This window comes from Melozone crissalis, unplaced genomic scaffold (assembly GCF_028551555.1).
Source record: "Melozone crissalis strain CALT ecotype California unplaced genomic scaffold, PUWL_Pcris_2 ptg000032l_1, whole genome shotgun sequence".
Classification (NCBI taxonomy): domain Eukaryota; kingdom Metazoa; phylum Chordata; class Aves; order Passeriformes; family Passerellidae; genus Melozone; species Melozone crissalis.
In genome coordinates, this window is record NW_026535810.1 from 4,922,978 (window position 1) to 4,943,565 (window position 20,588).

Below are 20,588 nucleotides of genomic sequence, written 5' to 3' on the forward strand. Positions count from 1 at the left end.
TTAGATGCAAGAGGGAACTTGCATTCTCAAAAGGTTTGTGTTTGTGTAAGACTTTTCTGTGTTCTCTCCTTCCCTAAGGTACCTCCTCTGTTGAATAAATTATGAATTATTTTTTTCAGGTTATCTAACAATATTATTATTAGTGTACATAAACCCCATAATAATTGGATGATAATCCTCTTCCCAGTGTATTTGAAGGATTTTCCTAAAATTATTTCAAAACAATCACTTCAGATCAGGGCTTTAAAACCAGTCAATGTGTATAGCCAAATCACTGCATTAAAGGAACTTCAAACCTTGCAAAATTTAAATTAAAAACTCAGGAAGGAGTTGTGGAGCTGAGACAGAGGCCAAGTCACAATGCAGCTGTACCATGTGAATATTCACATTATACCTTCTCTAATGCCATAGTAGAAACATTTTCTTCATCAGAGGATGGTTCTTTTTATCCTACACCAGGAATCTAAGAATGTTACAATTACCCATCCTTTGCTGCTGCCTATCTCTCTCAAGGGATAATCACAAAATCTTGAACTAAATAAATCACACATAACTGATTTTCACATGCATTTACAGTGTTTTCTGGACTCTGTTCCATTTAGAGCAAACAAATCTGGGCTTTATTTTCCAGCATTTCCAAACACCTTTAAAAACAGCAGTCATTCAGTTGGAGACTTTTAAGAAAAGGTGACAGCATTGATTCTTAGGAGGAAAACAAGCAAAAAAACCCCAAACCCACACATCTCGAGTCAAAACCATAGTATATACATAAATATATCAAGGTTTAGTTCAATAAATATGAGTGGTGGTTGCACGGATTAAGGTTTGGACCTCCTGACTTCATCTCCTCAGCGCTGCCGTTGATCTTCATGAGCAAAGCCCCTTCAGTTGATTTCTTTGGTGTCTCTTCTGCAAGTAAAAGTCCTCCTCATGGCAACCCTGACCTCTTTGTTTCTAAGGCAGTAGATGAGAGGATTCAGAAGTGGCACAACCGCCGTGTACAGGAGTGACACCAGCTTGTTGGCACGATAGGTGTACATGAGCTTGGGGTGGGCGCAGGTGAAAAGAGTGGTGGAGTAGAACAAAACCACCACGGTCAGGTGGGAGCTGCAGGTGGAAAAAGCCTTCTGCCTCCCCTGGGAAGAAGGAATCTTCAGCACAGTGAAGAGGATGCAGATGTAGGAGGCCACCACAGCGCACAGAGGCAGCATGATGACCAGCAGGGCCAAGGTGAAGTCCACGAGCTCGGCCAAAGAGGAATCGCTGCAGGAGATGTTCAGGAGGGGGGAAATGTCACAGAAATAATGATTGATTTTGTCCACTTCGCAGAAGGAGAGGCTGGCTATGAAGCCCAGCTTGATGGAAGAGGTGGCCAAGCCACACATCCAGCAGGCAGCCACCAGCTGAGCACAGAGCTTGGGGCTCATGATCAGGGCGTACCTGAGGGGTTTGCAGATGGCCACGAAGCGGTCGAAGGCTATCACGGCCAGCAGGACGTACTCAGTGCAAACAAAAGTCACAAAGAAATGCAGCTGTGCCATGCAGCCCTGGAATGAAATCCTTTTGTCATGGGACAGGACATCTCTGATCATCTTTGGCTCAATGGCAGAGACATACCAGATCTCTAAAAAAGACAGATTCCCTAGGAAAAAATACATGGGTTTTTGCAGGCTGTGGTTATTTTGGATGATGAGAATGATGAGGAAGTTTTCCAACACAGTTAATAAATAAGCCAGAAGTAAAGCAGAGAAGAGAAGCAGCTGCTGTTCACCAGTGGTGGGAAAACCCAGGAGAAAGAAATACATGACTTTGGTTTCATTCCTCCCACCCATTCTGTAGAAGAAAGATGAACCTTATCCACCTGCAATAAATTAATGCAATCACACCTAACTACCAGGCTTAAATTCATAGCCATAAGTTACACCACCACTTAAAGACTCTGTAAAAGTTCAGACATTTTTTGCTGGGTTTTTAGAAATGAACTTTGTGAAATTTATCTGCTCATTTCAGAATTTTTTTCATTTTAGAAATTAAAACATGCTTTTAAGTTTACATTTCATGGAGATAAATATACATTACAAATTGACATTTCATGGAGATAAATACACATTACAAATCTCACCTTAGACAAATGATGACTGATGCTAATATATTTTCCATCCAGTATAAAGAAGTGACAGGTTATGAGCTTATAGACAGACATTCACATTTCCAATGCTTTAGTTTCTACATCTAAACATTTCTAAAGTTCTATCATATATATCCCAGGAACTGTAAGAGAAATGTGAAGCAGCATAAGGATATATTCATTTTTAAAATAAAAAACCTCTCCAAATACATCTGAAAGAGCCCACTAAAGGTTTCTGTATCTGGCTCTGAGCACACTTGCATCTACACAAATCTATGGAGATGGTACACAGAGATCTCAGATACAGCATAAGTACAAGCAAATTCCAATTTTAGGTCTGGTTTGTTTGCAGCTACCTCAGATTAATCCTTCAAAAATAAGAGTGGCTCAGCCTGTGCTGTTAAAAACAAAACTGTTCTCAACCTCCTGTAGTGTGAATCCACTGGTGCTGCAGAATGTGATCAGTAGGGAACAGCTGAAATGTGGACTGATATGTCAGTGCTGTGATCTATACCAGCACAGAGAAATCAACACTTTATTTACCTGTGGTGTCTCATGAGGTCTGATTCAGCAATTGTGGTAACCTCCCAATGGAAGCAATCACAGAAAGAGGAGGGATGTTATTGTTTCCTCTGTGATTCCATGCAGAGCAGAAGAAACTCTGAAGATTTTTTTTTTCTGAGACACTGAACAATGAAAGAATACCTGCTAGTGTCTGCTGATTTTTATAGGGCAGATGAAAGTAAAAACATACCCTGAGGCAGGGAACATGGCAGTCTTTTACCAAAAGGTAATCTAGAAAAATATTTTAATGTCCTAATCTAAATCAGTGACCTTAACTGGTAATGGCTTTTGGAGTGAGTGATTTTGGATAAGTGTAGTTTCACCCACACTGGAGTTGTGTTCACCCCCACAAATAGCCAAGTTATGCATTTTCTTAATTTTTTAAAACACTACAAATGTGTTCAGAGCAAAAGGAGGATCAGAGATAACATTTATCTGTCCCCTGGTGAGGTCAGCTGCCTCCCAAACAGAGCTGAGGAGCTGCTGCAGGATTCTATAGCATGAAAAGTACAAAACCTGATGCGGTTCCCCCTCCATGCTGCAGCTGTTTGTAAAATCTCCCTCCACTTGGTCTCATATTAATTAGATATCTTCCTTAAGCCAGAACCATGACTAAAATGACATTTATTACATTTAAATTACGTTTATTACATGAAATTACATTAATTACATTTAAAATTACAATTATTTTCATACAGTGAAAATAATGGGACTTTAGCATCTAGGAGAGCCGGAATCACAGAAGTTATTTGGCTGTTAGGGCATAGTTTGATTTATTTTGCAAATATGTAAGAATCTAGTGACATTTGACATACCTTATGGTGTGCTGCTGAATTCTAACTTCTGGCCAAAGCCACATGTGCATGCTCAGGAATGTAAGGGAACCTCATAAAAAAGACAACTTTAAAATAATGTCAGTGCATGGAGAAGGGAGTAGTGTTAGTTCTTACCTCATTTCTGTTAGGCTGATGAGGGTCCAACTACCATGGACCAGTTTTGGGTTCCCCGGTATTTACATAATTTTAATTTATATAATTTTATTTATATAATTTTAATTTATATTGTTTTATAATTTATGTAATTATAATTTATATTATATATGTGTATATATATTTATAATTCAAGGAAAATGTGGATTAACTAGAGAGGTGCTTACCAAGGCCTGCTAGGATGTGAAGATATGACTCAGGGTACATGAACCATGAAAAGAAGTTATTGGGTTTGTTAAATATGGGGTATTGGAGGCTGTGACAAGCTATAAAAAGGGATAAAAACAATGCTTTGCAACTCAGTAACTGCTATTTAGGCCATTGGATGTGAGGTCAGAGTGCTTAAACAGCTTCCCTGAGAGATTTTAGTACCTCTGACATTTTCAGCTCTCAGCTAGACCAAGGCACTTCTGATGTAACAGAGACATGGGCAGAGTTATGCTATAAAATTATAAATTATAAATATATATTAACATCTGGAGTACTGCATCCAGGAGTGACATGGATCATCTGCAGAGCATCCATTCCCTGGATAGGATTGAACATATTGCTCAATCTGTGGGTACCAGATTCACTTCCCTAAACATCAATTTCTGTTGCAGTTTGTCATGCCACAGAGTTTTCCATTTGACATCCAGATCAAAGAATCATACAAAAACTCGGGTTGGAAAGGCAGAACTTTAATTACAGAATATTTTAACTCGCTCTGCTGTCACAAACATATTTCAGAGTTTCAGGGACTTGTCAGGTCGAGCTTTGCAAAGCTCAAAGGACAGAGATTTCTTGACCTATTTGGGACTGTGTTGTGGTGCTTCACCACTCTATCTTATCTGAATTTAATTTTGTTGGAACAAGTTCCTGTTGCTTTTGTCTTTTCAGGCATGCCCACTTAAGAATTGCCTCTATCTCCTCTGTAATCCTCTTCAGGTGGTGGCAGACTGCAGCTAAACACCTCCTCAACATTCTCTTTTCTAATAAACTGCTCCCATCTGTCTCTCTCTGTGTGCTCCCACCCTTCTGTCATTTGGTAACTCGCTGCTGGAATTTCCATTTTTGTCTTTCTTCTAGTGGGAAGTTTCAGACTGGACACAGTACTGTTGATTTAGTCCTGGGTAACAAACAGAGCCCAGGATCATTTACCATCAGGCTGATGATGCAAGATTTTGTGTCTGTGTGTTAAATTACCCTCAAATTCTTCCTGACCCTCTCCTTTGAATGTTCCTTGGGGAAAGATCTGTGCTTAGACAACTGATTCTTCTCTTAGTGCTTATATCTCCTTATGTGATGTTGAAGGACCACAGGAAAAAAATTTAAGAATCAGGAGGTTGATTTAGCATTTAAAATGGAAATGAAACTGTGCAAATTAACCCTCTTCCCCAAAAGTAAAGGTTTATTTTCTGAATCTGAGCTACTTCCCAAAGTTATATTTGAAGTTAATGAAGAAGAAACTTCTCAGTGGACTTTCATGGTCTCCTATCACAGCTATCTAAAATGACTGAAGTTCCCATCCTCATTCCTGTGAAGAAAGCTGACATAACTATTTCTTTGGTGCCTCAAGTTCTTGAATCCTAGTTTCATGTTAAGTTGAATCAAGGTCAGAATGCAATTTTGTTCTTTGATGCATACCAACAAAATACATTCAGAGAGGACAATTATGGTTATTGCCTTTTCCACTCCTCGGAAATGATGTGTGATGTGTTCAGTTAGAAAAACCTTTTACATTCACATAGATTCAGAGATTTTAGCTGAACATGCAGATTGACTCCAATAACCAATAACTGGAGAACCCCAATAACCCTTTCTGTCAAAGTAAAAATCTTATTAGGTTTCCATAGAATTCAGACACATTCAGTTGGAAGATCATCTCCCAAGAATTCATTAGTGATCAGAGGCAGAAACTCTGGAGAGAGCAGTCCTGCTACACAAGACCTTCAGCAAAGTGTCCTTCACCTCCTGGTTCCTCAGGCAGTAAATGCATGGGTTTAGCATCGGGGTGACAATGGTATAAATGATGGAAACCAGCTTGTTGAGATCCCTGGAGTCTGCACGCCTGGGCCGAGCATATATGAAGAGAGTTGCTGAGAAGAAAATGATGACCACAGCCAGGTGAGAAGCACATGTGGAGAAGGCTTTCTTCCTGTTCTGAGCCTTGGGGATGAGCAAAACAGTCCTGATTATGCAGGTGTAAGAAACAATGATGACAGAGAGGGGGATCAACAAAGTGAACAAGGCCGAGATGAAATCCACCATCTCAGCAAGGCGCCGCTGGGCGCACGAGAGGTTGAGCAGCGGGCTGATGTCACAGAAGAAGTGGTTGATGACCCCGGGCCCACAGAAGGAGAGCTGGGAGATGAAGGAGACCTTGAGCACAGCTATGAGGAAGCCAAGCGGCCAGGAGGCCGTGGCCAGCTGCAGGCAGGCCCCGTGGCCCATGGCGAGGGCGTAGTGCAGCGGGGCGCAGATGGCCACGTAGCGGTCATAGGCCATGGCCGCCAGCAGGACACACTCAGTGCACACCAGGGCGATGAAAAAGTACAGCTGGGCCATGCAGCTTGTGAGGGAGATGTTCTTGTTCCTCACCACCAAGGTGAGCAGCAGCTTGGGAACGGTGACTGAGATGTAGCAGGCCTCAAGGAAAGCGAGGTGGCCCAGGAAGAAGTACATGGGCTTGTGGAGCTGGGGGTGGGTGATGATCAAGGTGATGATGACCATGTTCTCGGTGACAGTCAGCAAATACACAGCCAGGAAAATGACAAACAGCACAGCCTGCAGCTCTCTGCTGGTGGGGAATGCCAGGAGGATGAACTCATGGACGTGGGTGTCATTTTCTTGTGCCATGATGACCTTGAAGGCCTGGAATGTTGTGGTATTCACATTTTCTAAGACATCCCTTTGATCAGCATTTTTCTCCTGAGAAGCTGCAGAGAAAAAGGAGAACAATTATTATTTCATTTGCTTCTCCTGTGTTTCTCTCATCTGGAATGTGTTTGGAAATTGTTTACCCACAGGTGATTGTTTCATTGGATTCTGGTGTGAGTTGTTTTCACTCATTGGCCAATCAGTGCCAAACTGTGCCGAGACTCTAAAAAGAATGATGAGTTTTCATTATTATCTTTTTAGCATTTGGTAATATAGTATAATATAATGTAATGTAATGTAATGTAATGTAATGTAATATAATATCCTTTTAAAAACATGGAGTCAGATTCATCATTCCTCCCTGCCATGAAAATCCCTGCAAATACAATAGAATGTATGAGGAGCAAAAAGGAAAGAAATAAGGGAACATTTTGTATTATCTCCCCCAAGCATCCTCTTCATGCCTGACTTTCAAATATACAGTTTAACTAGAGATTCCACACCAGTTATTTAATTGACATTCCTTATTATTTAACCATTCCTTATTATTTAACTTCTGAATTATTTTTGTGGCCTACAGCAGGATTGGTGATTGGAATCTTGGCTCCAAGAAAATAGTTAGGCTTCACTGATTTCTTCACAGACCTTATCTTCACTTAAAACACAGTCAGAGGGGAAGAGACAACATTATTAAATGCGTGTTTGATCTTTTGCATTAATTGATAGAATTAATCTTAATTTTTCACAAAATACCTGAAGTATGATGTTTATGCCTCTTATTTTCACTTCTTAGGGAAGATTTCAAACAACATTTTTTTTACATATTCCTGCACATTCCTATCCAATACTCAACTGACTTTCTAGAATGATGTTCATTATTTGTTATTCACAAAATATTTTCTATAGAAGACATTAAGAGAAAAAAAATCCATTAATGTTCTGAAGAAAAAGAAATATGTATTTTTGTGATATCATTATTTGAGTTTCAAAATATTTATTTCAAATTAAATTTTTCTCTTGCATATAGATAGTCTCTGTAGAATCAATCTGATTACATAACTAACATATTTCATAATAAATACATCACTGCTTTCAGATAATAAAGTGACAAAATACTAAATACAAATTCATTTGTAAGGATGGCTTTCACATCTCCCAGTGTTCCATGAGATTTAAGCTGTGGTAAATACTGACAGGAAAGGCGGGTAACTCATTTTTCAATGTAGCCAGTAGAAATTCAAGCAGAACAAGGAAAAAACCTCGTTTAAGTGATTTAGCAGGCTATAGAATACAAACCATAATCGAGAAGTGCCTGAACCAAAAGGATATTAAAAAAAGAAAAATTATAGTTCCCCATTCTATTATTGACTTTAAAAATTCCAGATCTACTTTAAAAGTACCTTAGAATATTGACTGGCACTACTTTAATTTTAAATTAAAAGAATTGAAAGTGTCAGAATTGACTGACTCTACTTTTAATTTTAAAAGGGTGATTAACTGGAGCATTTCAGATACCTTCCTCAACTAACAGATCACTCTCAGGTGGCACAGAAAGCCAACTTCCATGTTTCAAGAATGAAGCTTTTCAATGTAAAAATAATGGTGAATGTTTTTTACATTCTAGTCCACTGAAAGTAGAATAAAAATGCCTTTTGACCACATAAACATGCCCAGAAGCACTGCTATTGCATAGAAAACACAGAGAGAGAGTGAGGGAAAGGTTATATTTGACTTATACTCTCAACAGAGGTCGTAAGACTTTTAAAAGCACATCAAGTACAATTAGAAATTTCAATATTTCTAGTCTTTTAATCTGTCAAATCCAAATCTGCTTTCCTTTCCAAGCAATCCCTTTCTCTTCTTTCTCACACTTTGAGAAAAATGTCCATGTTTCTCTTGAAAAGTGCTCACAGCATCACAGAATCAAAAAACCATAGAATCACAAAATCACAGTATCCCAGAATCACAAAATCACAGAATCACAAAATCACAGAATGCCAAAATCACAAAATCACAGAATCCCAGACTGGTTTGTGTTGGGAGAATTTTAAAGCCCATCCCAACCCACCCCTGCCATGGCAGGGACACCTTCCACTGTCCCAGGCTGCTCCCAGCCCTGTCCAACCTGGATTCGGGCACTTCCAGGGATGCAGGGGCACCCTCCCCACCATCCCAGAGAAGAATTTCTTTCCAATATCTAATCTAAACTTATTCCTTTTCAGTTCAAAGCCATTCTCCCTTGTCCTGCTCCAATTCTCGATAAAAACTGGGAATGCCATTTCCAGGACACTCACAACTTATGTTGGAATTTTCAGAGCTCAGGTGAGATCAGATGAGAAGAAACAGCTCTAACAAACCTACAGAAAAATAAATTAAAAGCTTTTTGTCTAACGAGAGATCATATCTATGCTTGTCTCTCTTCTACTAAGCTAAACCTTACCCCTGTGCTGTTCTGTCTCTCTCCAGTGGCTGGAAGCTGCTTTGTTGGTGGCTGCTTTGTTAAAAGCTGTGAGCACAAACAGTTCCTGCAGGCTTTTGTCACTTCAGCTGAGCAGGAGATTTCCCAGGATGCTAAAATATCTCCCAGTACATTATCCTTCAAAGCCCAAGAGAGCTGGGAACAGAATTAGAGGGAATAATTTCCCCTCTTTTTTCTAAACCTCATGGAAAGCGTTGCTCTGCTGCTGTTGGTTGTTTGCTTGTTAATTTTTTTATGTGCTAACTATTGTAGCACCTTCATACTTTTTTTCTTCCTTCTCCCAAGTCACTGTGTCTGTGTGACAAAGCATAAGAGCAGAACTCAGGATACTTGTACTTTGCTGGTGGCTCATGATGGGTAAAACTCTTCACTTATCAATGCTTTAGTTTCTCTGTCCATTAAATTGTGGAAGAGGTTTTACAGTGACTTCTGTGAGCCAGAGAGGAGTTTGAGAAGAGGATCCATGTTTACCCCTAAAAGAATTTTCTACCAAGGTTGCTGACACAGAAACCAAGAAAGAAAGAAGGAGAATAAGAGAAACTTCAACTACATATTCCAATGAGCACTTTGTCTCTGGTGACCAATGAGTAAAGTGTGAACTTATGAGCTTTGTAAGAATGTATAAAAAGCATGCAGGCCATAATAAGAACAGTTTGAAGCCTTCTGAAAATGGAGTGTGTTGCTTTTTGTTGTCTCCATCTCAACCAGGACATTAAATAATTATTGCACTGGTCTTTAATATTACTTGAGGTTCCACAGAGACAGCAGTACCCAAGGATTAAGTATCAATAATATTTTTAGGTGTGAAAGACACCATTAAGAGGGGAAATCCAACTCACTGCACGTGACTCCAACTTAGAGTGAGATACAGCCCAGAGAGAAGACACCCAAACATTCAATACACACCCATATTCAATCAATAAAACCACTTTTCATCCCCTTAATTTGGTCTGGCTCTGTTTTTAGGTAACCCACACAGGTTGCAGTGCCAGGGAATAACTGGCTGCTGCAGGTTTCTTGTTGTTTCCCCATTGCTCAGGTGTCAGCACTCCCACAAAAGGTGAGGATTGGGGTGGAGGCTCCTGCTGGCCCCGAGCCCAGGGCTGACACACACACAGGAGGATCTGGGAGCTGGTACTGGTTCAGCAGGGCTGGGAGCAGCAGAGAGCTGCAGCTGCTGGGGTGTGAGCGTTGGGAGAACCACAGGTGAGTGCTGGAACCCTGGAAAATGAGAATTTTGGATTTTCTGTGCTGCCAGGCACTGACCTCCAAGAGAACACTGCATTTGACCTGAGGCCATGGAGAAGCTTCCAAAATGGAATGATAGAACTGGGATTGTGGGTGTAGAGTTTGAATAGAAGTGTGTAATATCACAGGGTGATATCACCTTAAACTTAGAGTTTAAGGGTTTAGAATATAGTAATATATATAGAGCAAGATGGAGGTTTTAGGGTGGTGGCTGATCTTTCTTCTCCTCCTTCTTTCTTCTCCTTTCTTTTCTTTTTTCTTCTCCCCCTTCTCCTCCTTCTCTTTCACCTTCTCTTCCTTCTTCTCCTTCTTTCTCCTTCTTTCTTCTTCTCTTCCTTCTTCTTCCCCTTCTCCTCCTTCTCCTTCTTTCTCCTTCTCTCTTCTTCTCTTTCTTCTTCTCCCCCTTCTCCTCCTTCACCTTCTCCTCCTTCACCTTCTCCTCCTTCACCTTCTCCCCCTTCTCCTTTTCCTCCTTCACCTTCTCTCCTTCTTCTTCTCCTCCTCCTTTTTCTCTTCCTTCCCTTTTCGTCCTCCTCCTTCTCCTTCTCCTCCTTCCCCTTCACCTTCTTATCCATGGGTTTGGGTGGTTTTGTGTATTTGGATAAAAAATATCCACATTGTGGGCCACAGGTGATTGGTTATTGGGTTAAAAGCAGAAATAGTTGAGGCGTCATTTCTTAATTGGATAAGTTTTTTTCCCCTAAAAAGACCTTGTAGAGAGAGAGACGGGGCTATTTTGTAGCTTGCTAGTGAAATGCTGTAGAACTCATGGCTTGTAAAATTGTGATATAGATAAGAAATTAGGCTGAGAAACGGGTGACAGCAGGAGGAGATGCTGAAATCAGAGGATGGTCAATATTGAAACACAGAATGCCCCAGAGACATTTCAGAAGGCTGGGACAAAGGAAGATGTGGCTGAACCCCAGTTGTGAACAGCCCCAGAATGGATGGAGAAGCTGAGCCAGAGAAAAGGACTGTGACTTTCAAATTAGAAAAAAAGAGAACTGAGCAGTGAGGGGCAGAGCAGGAAAATCAAGGCAGCAAAGTCAAAAAGGAGAGCTAGACAAAAATAAATAAAATAAAATTAAAAAATAAAATAACAAAATATAATAGAAAAACAACAGAAAAAGGCGGAGACAGAGGGAAAGGAAGAAAGAAAGACCAAGATCAGAGAGGGCACTGGCTGGGGAAAAAATAAAACCTGCTTCAGAGAAAATCTGGTATGAGAATTATTGCTTTGAACAATTAAAAATGGTTTACTATACTATTGTATAATGAGAGCTCACTGTGTAAATATGTAGTATGTATTATAAATACCTAGATGTCAAACTTTCTATCTAGAAAAACTAATTTTTCTCTGTATTATGTCCAGACTTGCAGTGCAAAACAAAATACTTATTCAGTATTTCATAACCAGTACTTGCTGCCTTTTTGTTTTTGTGTTTGTTTTGGGTTTTTTCCCCACTTTGCTGTCAATCCAGAGTTCACAATCTTGCTTTGCAGCACTAAGGAGATGGGAATGACAAAATTACATGGCCTGGCTATTCTAGTGACAGCAGGGATCACTGGTGCAATCTGGTGGGTGTTTAACCTTTGACAATTATTCTCAACAAGAATTTCTTTCTACTGCCCAGACTCAGACAGGTTTCTTCTAACTAATGCAGGTACAATGTAAGCTTTGAATTTACACAAATTCAAAATCTCCTTTTACATTCAAAATATGAAAATAAGCAAGGTGTGAACACTTTTAATCTTTTCTGTGAAATTCTAAAAGTCTGAATAATTATATATAATATATATAATATATTATATATAAAAATATACATTTTACATATAATATTATATATATAAAATATATGGTATATATAATATTTATATATATATATATATATATAATATCGAGAATATTTCAAGTATTCTTCAATCTAAAAATGTTGTTTCGTGGTGGTTGGTTTCATGCCAACATTGAAATCTGAGCACTGATTGGTTTGACTTCAAACTCCCAAAATCTCACTTCCTTTCAAACCAGGACAGGTGTGTATTCAGTGTTCTGGAGCCTGAAATCAGAGCGGGTGGGGTTAATTCAGAGTTGGCTGGAACAATATTGAAGATCTGTTCCAGTTGTAGGAATCAGGACAAATTTTCAGCCATTCTTTCTCTGCAGCAGAGCATCAAATGCTCAAATGTGAGCACAAATGCTCACATTTTTGTTTAAATTTACACTCAGATCCCACAGAATGGCCAGAGCAAAGGGATGCTGTGAACATCTGGATTCAAGAGGCAGCTGCAGAGGAGTTCTGGCATCAGCTGAGACCAAGTTCTGCTCAAAGCACACACATTTCCTTTGGTGCAAACAGTCTGGGGCAAATTAAATGACTCGCAGATCCTCAGAGCTGATTGATCTTCAGATAACTTTAGGCTAAACTCCTGTGTGAAAAACACCAATCACTTTTTAATAAAATTTTAAAAATTTAATGGTAATAAAATGGTTATAAAATAGTAATATAATTGGAGTAATGAAAATTTTGACAATTTGGATTAGGACAATACGAGACAAAAAAACCCCAAAGAGTTACAGACATCTGGGTGCCTCTTTCTGGGCAAAATAAGCCCAAAAAAGGACCCATATGAACAGAGGATTAACCCTTAAAAGCAACAGCCTGTTGCATATTCATACACCTCATACATGATGCGTAAATTCCATTCAAACACAGCATTCTGTCTGGTCAGTGTCAGCTTCTTCCTCTGAATCCTAACAGCGTCTTCAGGGCTGAGCAAGGTGGGAAGAAGTTCATTTCCTCTGATAAGGGAGCAATAAATTCTCTTTCTCTGAAAGATTCAGGTGTCCTGTGGCTGCTGAGTCCTCTCTTTAAAAAGTCTCTTACATGGCACAGTTTCTATTTTAACATTATGTTATAACCTAAAACTCTATTTAACACACTACTTAGAAAATTAATACAGCATCACTTTCTGACATAACACATATAATATTCATTTTAATATTTTCCAAAAGCCAATCATAAAATACACATTTTTTGCATCCTGTCTTGAAACAGCTGAGATTTGCAAATCCTCATCACCATACTGACCCCACAAATGTTCTGTTAGATTTGTTTTATAGTTTCAGTCACAATGGAAGTGGGTGAGAGGCTGATTTTGGTTTTATCATTGACTCATTGCCTTCTTATCCTGTCCAAGGTACCACTACCCTTTCTCCCCAGCCAGAGCTCAGGAACACAAAGCCTCCCCTGGAGATGATTCAGTCCTGTAAGTTCATTCTGCAAAATGAAAAAGTAATAAAAGAGGTATGGACATACAGGAGAGCGTCACGGACATATTTTATGAAAAATCCTTCTGTTAGGATGTTTTCTCCTGACAAGCTGAGAGGCCTCAGAAGTGAAATGTGAACAATGGTTATCTGCTGCTGTGGAATGCAACAGGTGCATCTGTGATTGGTCTCATGTGGTTGTTTTTAATTAATGGCCAATCACAGTCAGCTGGCTCAGACTCTCTGGTCAGTCACAAGATTTTATTATGATTCCATTTCTTTCCTTTCAAGCCTTCTGATTAAATCCTTTCTTCTATTCATTAGGTATCGTTCTAATATATAATTTTCTTTTAATATAATATATATAATAAAATAATAAATCAAGCCTTCTGAAACATGGAGTCAAGATTCTCATCTCTTCCCTCATCCTGGTACCCCTGCAAACACCACCACAGGAATGAGTTTACCAAAGGATCAGTCCAGGCCATGAGGACAACACTCACCTAAAAGACTCCTTTTAGGGCACCAGATCCATGCCCTGGAAGTGCAAATTTCCATTTTGATATGAGCCACCCTGCAGGGTCACATTGTATATGAACTCATGTAAATAAAAAAATAGTGTTTGTGGTGGAGTCTGGATGCTCACTGACATTGAACCACACAAAGATCTCTTGCGGCGCTCATCTCTCATAAAAAAAAAAATCTGAAACTTCTGTGCCACAATTCATTTATGTACCCTTTATTTCTCCCTGTATAATATTTCCAATATTTTTTTTATTTTCATTTGCAGAAAAATAGATGAAACATCTCTGATGCTTCCATGGTAAGTGCACCTGCTCTGGCACAATGGAATATCATGACCATGAAATCCCATTGATGTCAGAAACACAGAGTGGCACTGACAGGATAGCCGAGAGCCAGACCGAATGAAACAGAAGCCTGACTAGAAAATCAACTCTTCCATAAACCATCAAAAATGCATAGATGAAGAATCTGTAATTTGTTACTTTCAGAAAGGAAACCAGGTAATGATGATGAAAGTTGAAAATATTTTGGTTTAATTTTATCTTAATTCAGTTTTTTGCATCCTCTGTCACAACTCAGAAGCCAAAAAATCAAAATACTATTTTTTGTGATGGCAGTCACCATCATACCTGATGTGTAAACACCTATGGAATTAACATTTTTGGTCACTGGGATAAATTATTTTCTGGAATTGCCTATTCAGAAATCTGTGCTGCAATCAGAAACCTATGCTGTGATTTCAAAGTGAGACTGGAATGATTAATTCAGTGTTACATCTGTGTTTGTTTTGATGAATTTCCTGGGCCATCTCAAGCCTGCCTTCATTCCCAAGCCCTTGCAGGAGGAGGGATGTGCTGGTGCTGACACCATGGCTGGCTCCAATTGTCTGGGAAGGCACGTTCAGCAGAGACATCCTGGATGCTCAATATCTGCAGAAGAACCTGGTCACTGGAGTGGTCACTTTTGCTGTTGAAAAGTACTGGTTTGTCCTTTGTTTCTTGTCAAATAGTTAAACCTCTCTGCAGTACTGCTGGTGGAGCATGATTGTATCTGCAAGGGGTGAAGGAAGGAATGATGAATCTGACTACAGGTTCTCAGAAGGCTAATTTATTATTATTTTTATTTTATTTTATTTTATTTTATATACTTTGACTATCATATATAATTATTAATTTTATATATAATTAATTATTATATATTATCTTAAAATTACTATACTATACCAAAGGATACAGAAAGGATACTTACTGAATGCTAAAAAGATAGTAATGAAAATTATATATATTCTATATATAAATTATACATATATGATTACATATACTATGTATATCTTATATAAAAATAACAATATATAATTTATATAAAAATAACAATATATAATGTTATATAAAAATTACATATAATAATTAATTATATGTATTATTAATTTTTATATATTATATTATAAATACTATACTATACTAAAGGATACAGAAAGGATTCTTACTGAATGCTATAAAAAATAATAATGAAAACTCCTGACTCTTTCCAGAGTCTCCACAGAGCTTGGCCCCAACTGGCCAAAGAGTGAAAACATCTCACAGCAGAGTAATATTTTCCTCTTTGAGCCAGGTCTCATAAGCTCTTGGAGATTTATATCACACCCAAGATAGCTCAGCTAGCTTAGAAGGCATAAAATCAGCAGGATGGCTTCTGTGGTAGTGTTGGAAACAAAAAGGTATAATAAAAGGCAAAATAACAAAACTCTTTGCAGAGAAAAACCCAGCAGCTGTGTTAAATAAAGGACACTAACATCATAAAAAGGAGCAATAGATAGAAAAAGAGAAAGAAAATGAATTTGAAAAGCTGTCACTCCTCAGCAGAAGGAGCCTCTCCCTTCTCTTCCTTTCCATGTCTCTTAGCTATGTCCAGTTCATCAAAGGGTTCATGAGTTCTGCCAACAAATACTTCCTTGCTGGGCACCCCGTGAACTTCTACCTGTTCACAGACTGTCCCGAGAAGGTCTCCCACCTTGAGATGGCCCCTGAGAACCACCTGTTTGTCATCCCTGTCCAGCATGACCCCAAGTGGCAGGACATCTCCAGGAGCCGCATGGACATCCTCAGCTCCTACACCAGAGCCAGTTCCAGCACGAGGTGGATTATCTGTACTCCGTGGATATCAATGTCCAGCTCCTGGCACACATTGGCGTGGAGATCATCGATGCCTTGGTGGCCACCATCAGCTCCTGGCAGGTCACCCCACAGCAGGAGGACAAAGCCTCTGAGAAACACTCTGAGTCACAACCTGCCGTCCCTGAGGGACAAGGGGACTTCCACTACACTGCCAGCTTCTATGGGGGCAGCGTGGCTGAGGTGTACAAGCTGAGCAGAGCCTGCTCTGCAGGGCTGCTGCAGGACAGAGAAAATGGCATTGAGGGTCCCTGGCACCACGAGAGCCACCTCAACAGGTACCTCCTGCAGCACAAACCCACCCAGCTGCTGTCCCCAGAGTACTACTGGGACACAGAGCTGAGCTCCAGCAGCATCCTGGTGAAGAGGACGTGCCCTGTGCACCAGCACAGCCAGAGGAAAGCTCCTCAAACAAAGAGTGTGAGGCCTTTCTTCTTCTCTGTCTGAAGTTTCCCTCATCTGCTCTTGGGAAGGATGAAAGTTTGACAAGAAAGTCTCACAGATATGTGTGCTTAGCAGAAAGATTTTTAAATGTAGAGTCTGATGAAGGAATAGAGATGGAAGCAAGTTTTGGTATAGAAGAAAAGAATTGCTGAGCCAGTCTTACTGGATAACCAAGGAGGCAAAGGGTGTGTTAGTTAGAAGGGGTTTTTATGGCTTAGAGCAAAGGATAAACCCATCTCAAACAAGAAAATGTTTTTACCAAGCACAAAGATAGACAGGCAAACAAGTCAGCGAAGTTGCAAGTAGAAAAAAGGTCTCAGAATTTTCCACTGCAGGAAAACTGAAAAACAACTTCCAGCTTAAATTGTAATGTATTAACGTTGAGTGATTGGAGAACAGTAACATGAATATGGTAATTACAGTAGTTATGATAGGCTAGAGATAAAAGTTAAGGTATAGATTGGTTCTACTGTATGAAGATGCTCAGCAAAGAGAAGTATAGAATGCAATGTAACTAAAAGAAAAATATATAATGCATTGGAACCAAAAGAAAAGTATAGAATGCATTGGAACCTAAACTAAGGGTCTCTGGAGCTGACAGCTGTAGGCACAGCTCTGTTGCCCATGACCCTGGACTGCTGTAACCTCTTGGATGGAATAAACTGCATTTTGTATACAAGAAACTGCATTTTGTATACAACAAACTGTATTTTGAAGAGCCACCCGGAGTCCCACATCCCTCATTTCAGCTCTTAAAATCTGCCTCATGATCATCATGAAAGGGACACAGATTGGGGACCACCAAAGAAAAAGGATCCTTGTGTGACATTCTGGCCCTGCTGGAGAAAGTTGCTTGCCAAGGACCCCAAGGCCTGAGCACATTGCTGAGCTGTTGTTCACAGGTGTGTTTGCTACATGCTACACTGAACCTGGTGAAAAGATTTATGGGGGAGGCATTTTAATGGTGGTATGTGCCTTATTGCAATTTCATTCCTTAAGAATACAGATTTGAAAACAGAACAAGGAGACAACATCGTGCTCAAACCTGGTTTGTCCAAAACTGGGCAGTAAAAGGTTACTGAAAGAGGGCCAGACAAGAGGAATCTGTGTGATTTGATGAGTTTTCAGATAAAGATTGGTGTGAACATTCAGCTGAAGCATTCTGGGGAATTGAGTTAGTTGGTCACTAATTTACTTAACTAGCTACTTAGGCAAAAGTAATCAAATCATTTTAGATCAATGGAAAAGGACACAGATTTAGATGTAAGACTCAGAAAAAGTCAATTCTGGTATGAACCAGCCCTTTTGAATCACTTCAGAGAGCACAGATGATGTTGGTCCCATGAAATCAGAGTGCTGAATTAGGTGAGATGGCCTTTGAGCCAGGACTGTGGGAAAGACAGCCAAGAGCTGTGGAAGAACATAGCCTTTGGGTCGAGGAGCTGTGACAGCCAAGAGCTGTGAAGAATACGGCCTTTGAGCAAAGAGCTGTGTGTGTGTTGTACGAGGCCTTTGAGTCTCGGGGTAAAATATGGATTGTGGGAAATGTATGTCTTGTACTTAAATATCTGTATCATATTTGAACATCTGTCAGTAAAAGAAAAAGGGGGAAATGTAGGAGGAGTCCTTGTAAGGCATATGTATTGTATAAGTGGCTGTGTGTTATGGTTTAGGCCTGACAAAGCCAGAGCCCCCATAAATATACCTTTTACCTGATATCTGCTGTGAGATGTGGCCAGGAAATAAGCAAAGCAGGCTCCAACTTAAACATAAAGAGAAGTTTATTAACTAAACTGCACACACAATTACTAGACTACAGACACAATTACTAAACTACACACACAAAGAGAATGAAAACTACACAGAAACACTTCCTTATCCTCCTCCCACCCAATTCCCAAACACATTTACATTTCCAAAAAATTATCCACACTCGGTCTGGCACCACCCTTTAGAAAAAAAAATCAAATCTTCAGCTCATAAGGGATAGACGGAGTCCTTCCTTGTGCCACGGACTTCTTGTCACAATCAGCAATCCGCCCGGTATCTTGCTATCTCGTGACATCTCCTTTCCATGCCAAGGTGCTCTCACCACCAGGCATGGGATGGGGCAGGGGCCTGCCTTCAGGGCCTTTTAAGAATGCCTCGTCTCATTCCAAGCAGAGCACAGTCACATCCCTGGGACCTTTGTCCCCCCCCATGTCTTCTATACCCCCTGGGGCCGAGGGGTCTCAAAACCAAACTCTCTTGACGCCGAGCCTCTGCTTCCCCCTGCAATACAGCCTCTGCATCACCAGGAAAGAGTCCATGGATATACAACAAAAAAGAGTCCAGCAAAAACTGCCACTCCATCTTCCTCCATTCCTTCAACATCTCTCTTCTCCCTTTGCCAGACCCCCCTTACTGGCCTGGTTTCTTCCTTCATCTTCCACTCCTATCCCTTTCCCAGGAAAGGCAATGTTCTGCGAAGCCTTCATTCTCCACAAGGGTTAAAAGCTCTCCCAGGCGGCCGGACTGCCCGCTGCCCCCCCTTTTCTCCTCCCAGCCGTGCTGCCTGCCGGCACATGATATCAAGTTTCAAGATATACAGTTCGAGCACGGGCTGCATTCTCTCCATCCCAAATGGGGGGGGGGGGGATAAACAGGTCGCTCAAGGGTCCGCCACCCTTCCTCCGAACCCGGGCCTGCCGTAGATGGGCCACGTGGCTTTCCCCTCCCCCAGCCCAGACAGCAACTGGGCCGGGGGAGAGACTTCTTCACGCCGGAAATCCCAAGAGGGCTCTGAGGGACAAGAGCCCTGCTTTTAACCCCTTGGGTTCGTAGTCTCAAGAGGCGGATCCAAATGCTGCACTGGTCAAACTAGGTGCTCATCTTAAATTCCAACCACCCATTGGTAACCACAGCAAAACAACATATCCCAGATGTCCCATTTCCGGTCAAACCACGACACTGTGCCCCAGTCCTAGTTATTCTAAATGAGCTACAGCTGTGGAGTCCTTAGTTGGGCAGCAGCTGTGACTCATTTAGAATAACTAGGACTGGGGCACAGCCACTTATACAATACATATGCTTTACAAGGATTCCTGCTACACAAAACCCCACCTGAAACCCCATTTAAAACCGGGGGCAATGCCCCTGACCTGTCCCAGGGCTCGGCAGGAGGTTTGTCCCTGGGAGACGCCCCTGTCCGGCCCTGCCTCTCCCGGAGTGTCCCCGTTGTCCCGCAGGAGCTGGAGGAGCGCAGCCCGCGGGGTCCGCAGGTGCTCAAAGCCACCTACGAGAAATTCGAGCTCCACCTGCGCGGGGAGGACGCGCTGGTCAAGAACTACGGGCTGCTCTCATGCTTCAAAAAGGACCTGCACAAGGTGGAGACCTACCTTAAGGTGATGAGGTGCCGGCGCTACGGAGAGGGGAACTGCGCCCTCTGAGCCCGCCCCGCTCCAGGGAGAAGAAACCGGAGAATAAAACCCGCTACTGCCGACACAAGTCTGGCTTTGGGGGGCACGAGTTTGGCTTTTTGTGGGGGCACAAATCTGGATTTTTGGGGGCACGAGGCTGGCTCTTGGGGGGCACAAGTATGAGTTTTGGGGGACACAAGTCATGCTTTTGGGGAGCACAAATCTGGATTTTGTGGGGGTCGTGAGTCTGGCTCTTGGGGGGCACGAGTCTGGCTTTTAGGGAACAGGAATCTGGGTTTTGGGGGGCACGGAATGTTCGGGGGATGGGAGGGGCGAGATGCCGCAGGGAGAGGTGTGATTTGGGGCTGGGAGGTGTATTTTGGGTTGGAGGATGAGGATTTGGAGCTAAGGAAGGGGGATTTAGGCCTGAGAATTTGCTTGAATTTGGAGCTGGGGGAATTTGGGGTGGAGTTGGGAGAGGGGGATGAGGATTTGGGGCTGGGAGGTCAGATTTG

General features: G+C 41.2%; 2 protein-coding genes and 1 pseudogene across 2 annotated transcripts; 1 reads left to right on the forward strand and 2 right to left on the reverse strand.

Moving 5' to 3' along the window:
• Window positions 1-1,832, reverse strand: LOC128940101 (olfactory receptor 6Y1-like). Its single transcript, XM_054281402.1, has 2 exons — window positions 919-1,832; window positions 1-82 (listed from the first exon to the last, which is right to left on the reverse strand). Exons 1-2 carry the CDS (start codon window positions 1,830-1,832, stop codon window positions 1-3), a joined length of 996 nt encoding a protein of 331 aa, XP_054137377.1.
• A 3,727-nt stretch (window positions 1,833-5,559) lies between these two features.
• On the reverse strand, window positions 5,560-6,519 carry LOC128940102 (olfactory receptor 6B1-like). Its single transcript, XM_054281403.1, has one exon. It carries the CDS (start codon window positions 6,517-6,519, stop codon window positions 5,560-5,562), a length of 960 nt encoding a protein of 319 aa, XP_054137378.1.
• Window positions 6,520-11,780: 5,261 nt separating this feature from the next.
• LOC128940103 (histo-blood group ABO system transferase 2-like) lies at window positions 11,781-20,103 on the forward strand (annotated as a pseudogene).
• The last annotated feature ends 485 nt before the right edge of the window (window positions 20,104-20,588 follow it).

Bases quoted from the DNA above. Each gene is read 5' to 3' on its own strand.
- LOC128940101 (XM_054281402.1), bottom strand. From the start codon at position 1,832: ATGGGTGGGAGGAATGAAACCAAAGTCATGTATTTCTTTCTCCTGGGT. The intron at 83-918 runs TACTTGCAGAAG...TCAACAGAGGAG, and splicing joins GTTGCCATGAGGAGGACTTT to GTACCTTAGGGAAGGAGAGA.
- LOC128940102 (XM_054281403.1), bottom strand. From the start codon at position 6,519: ATGGCACAAGAAAATGACACCCACGTCCATGAGTTCATCCTCCTGGCA.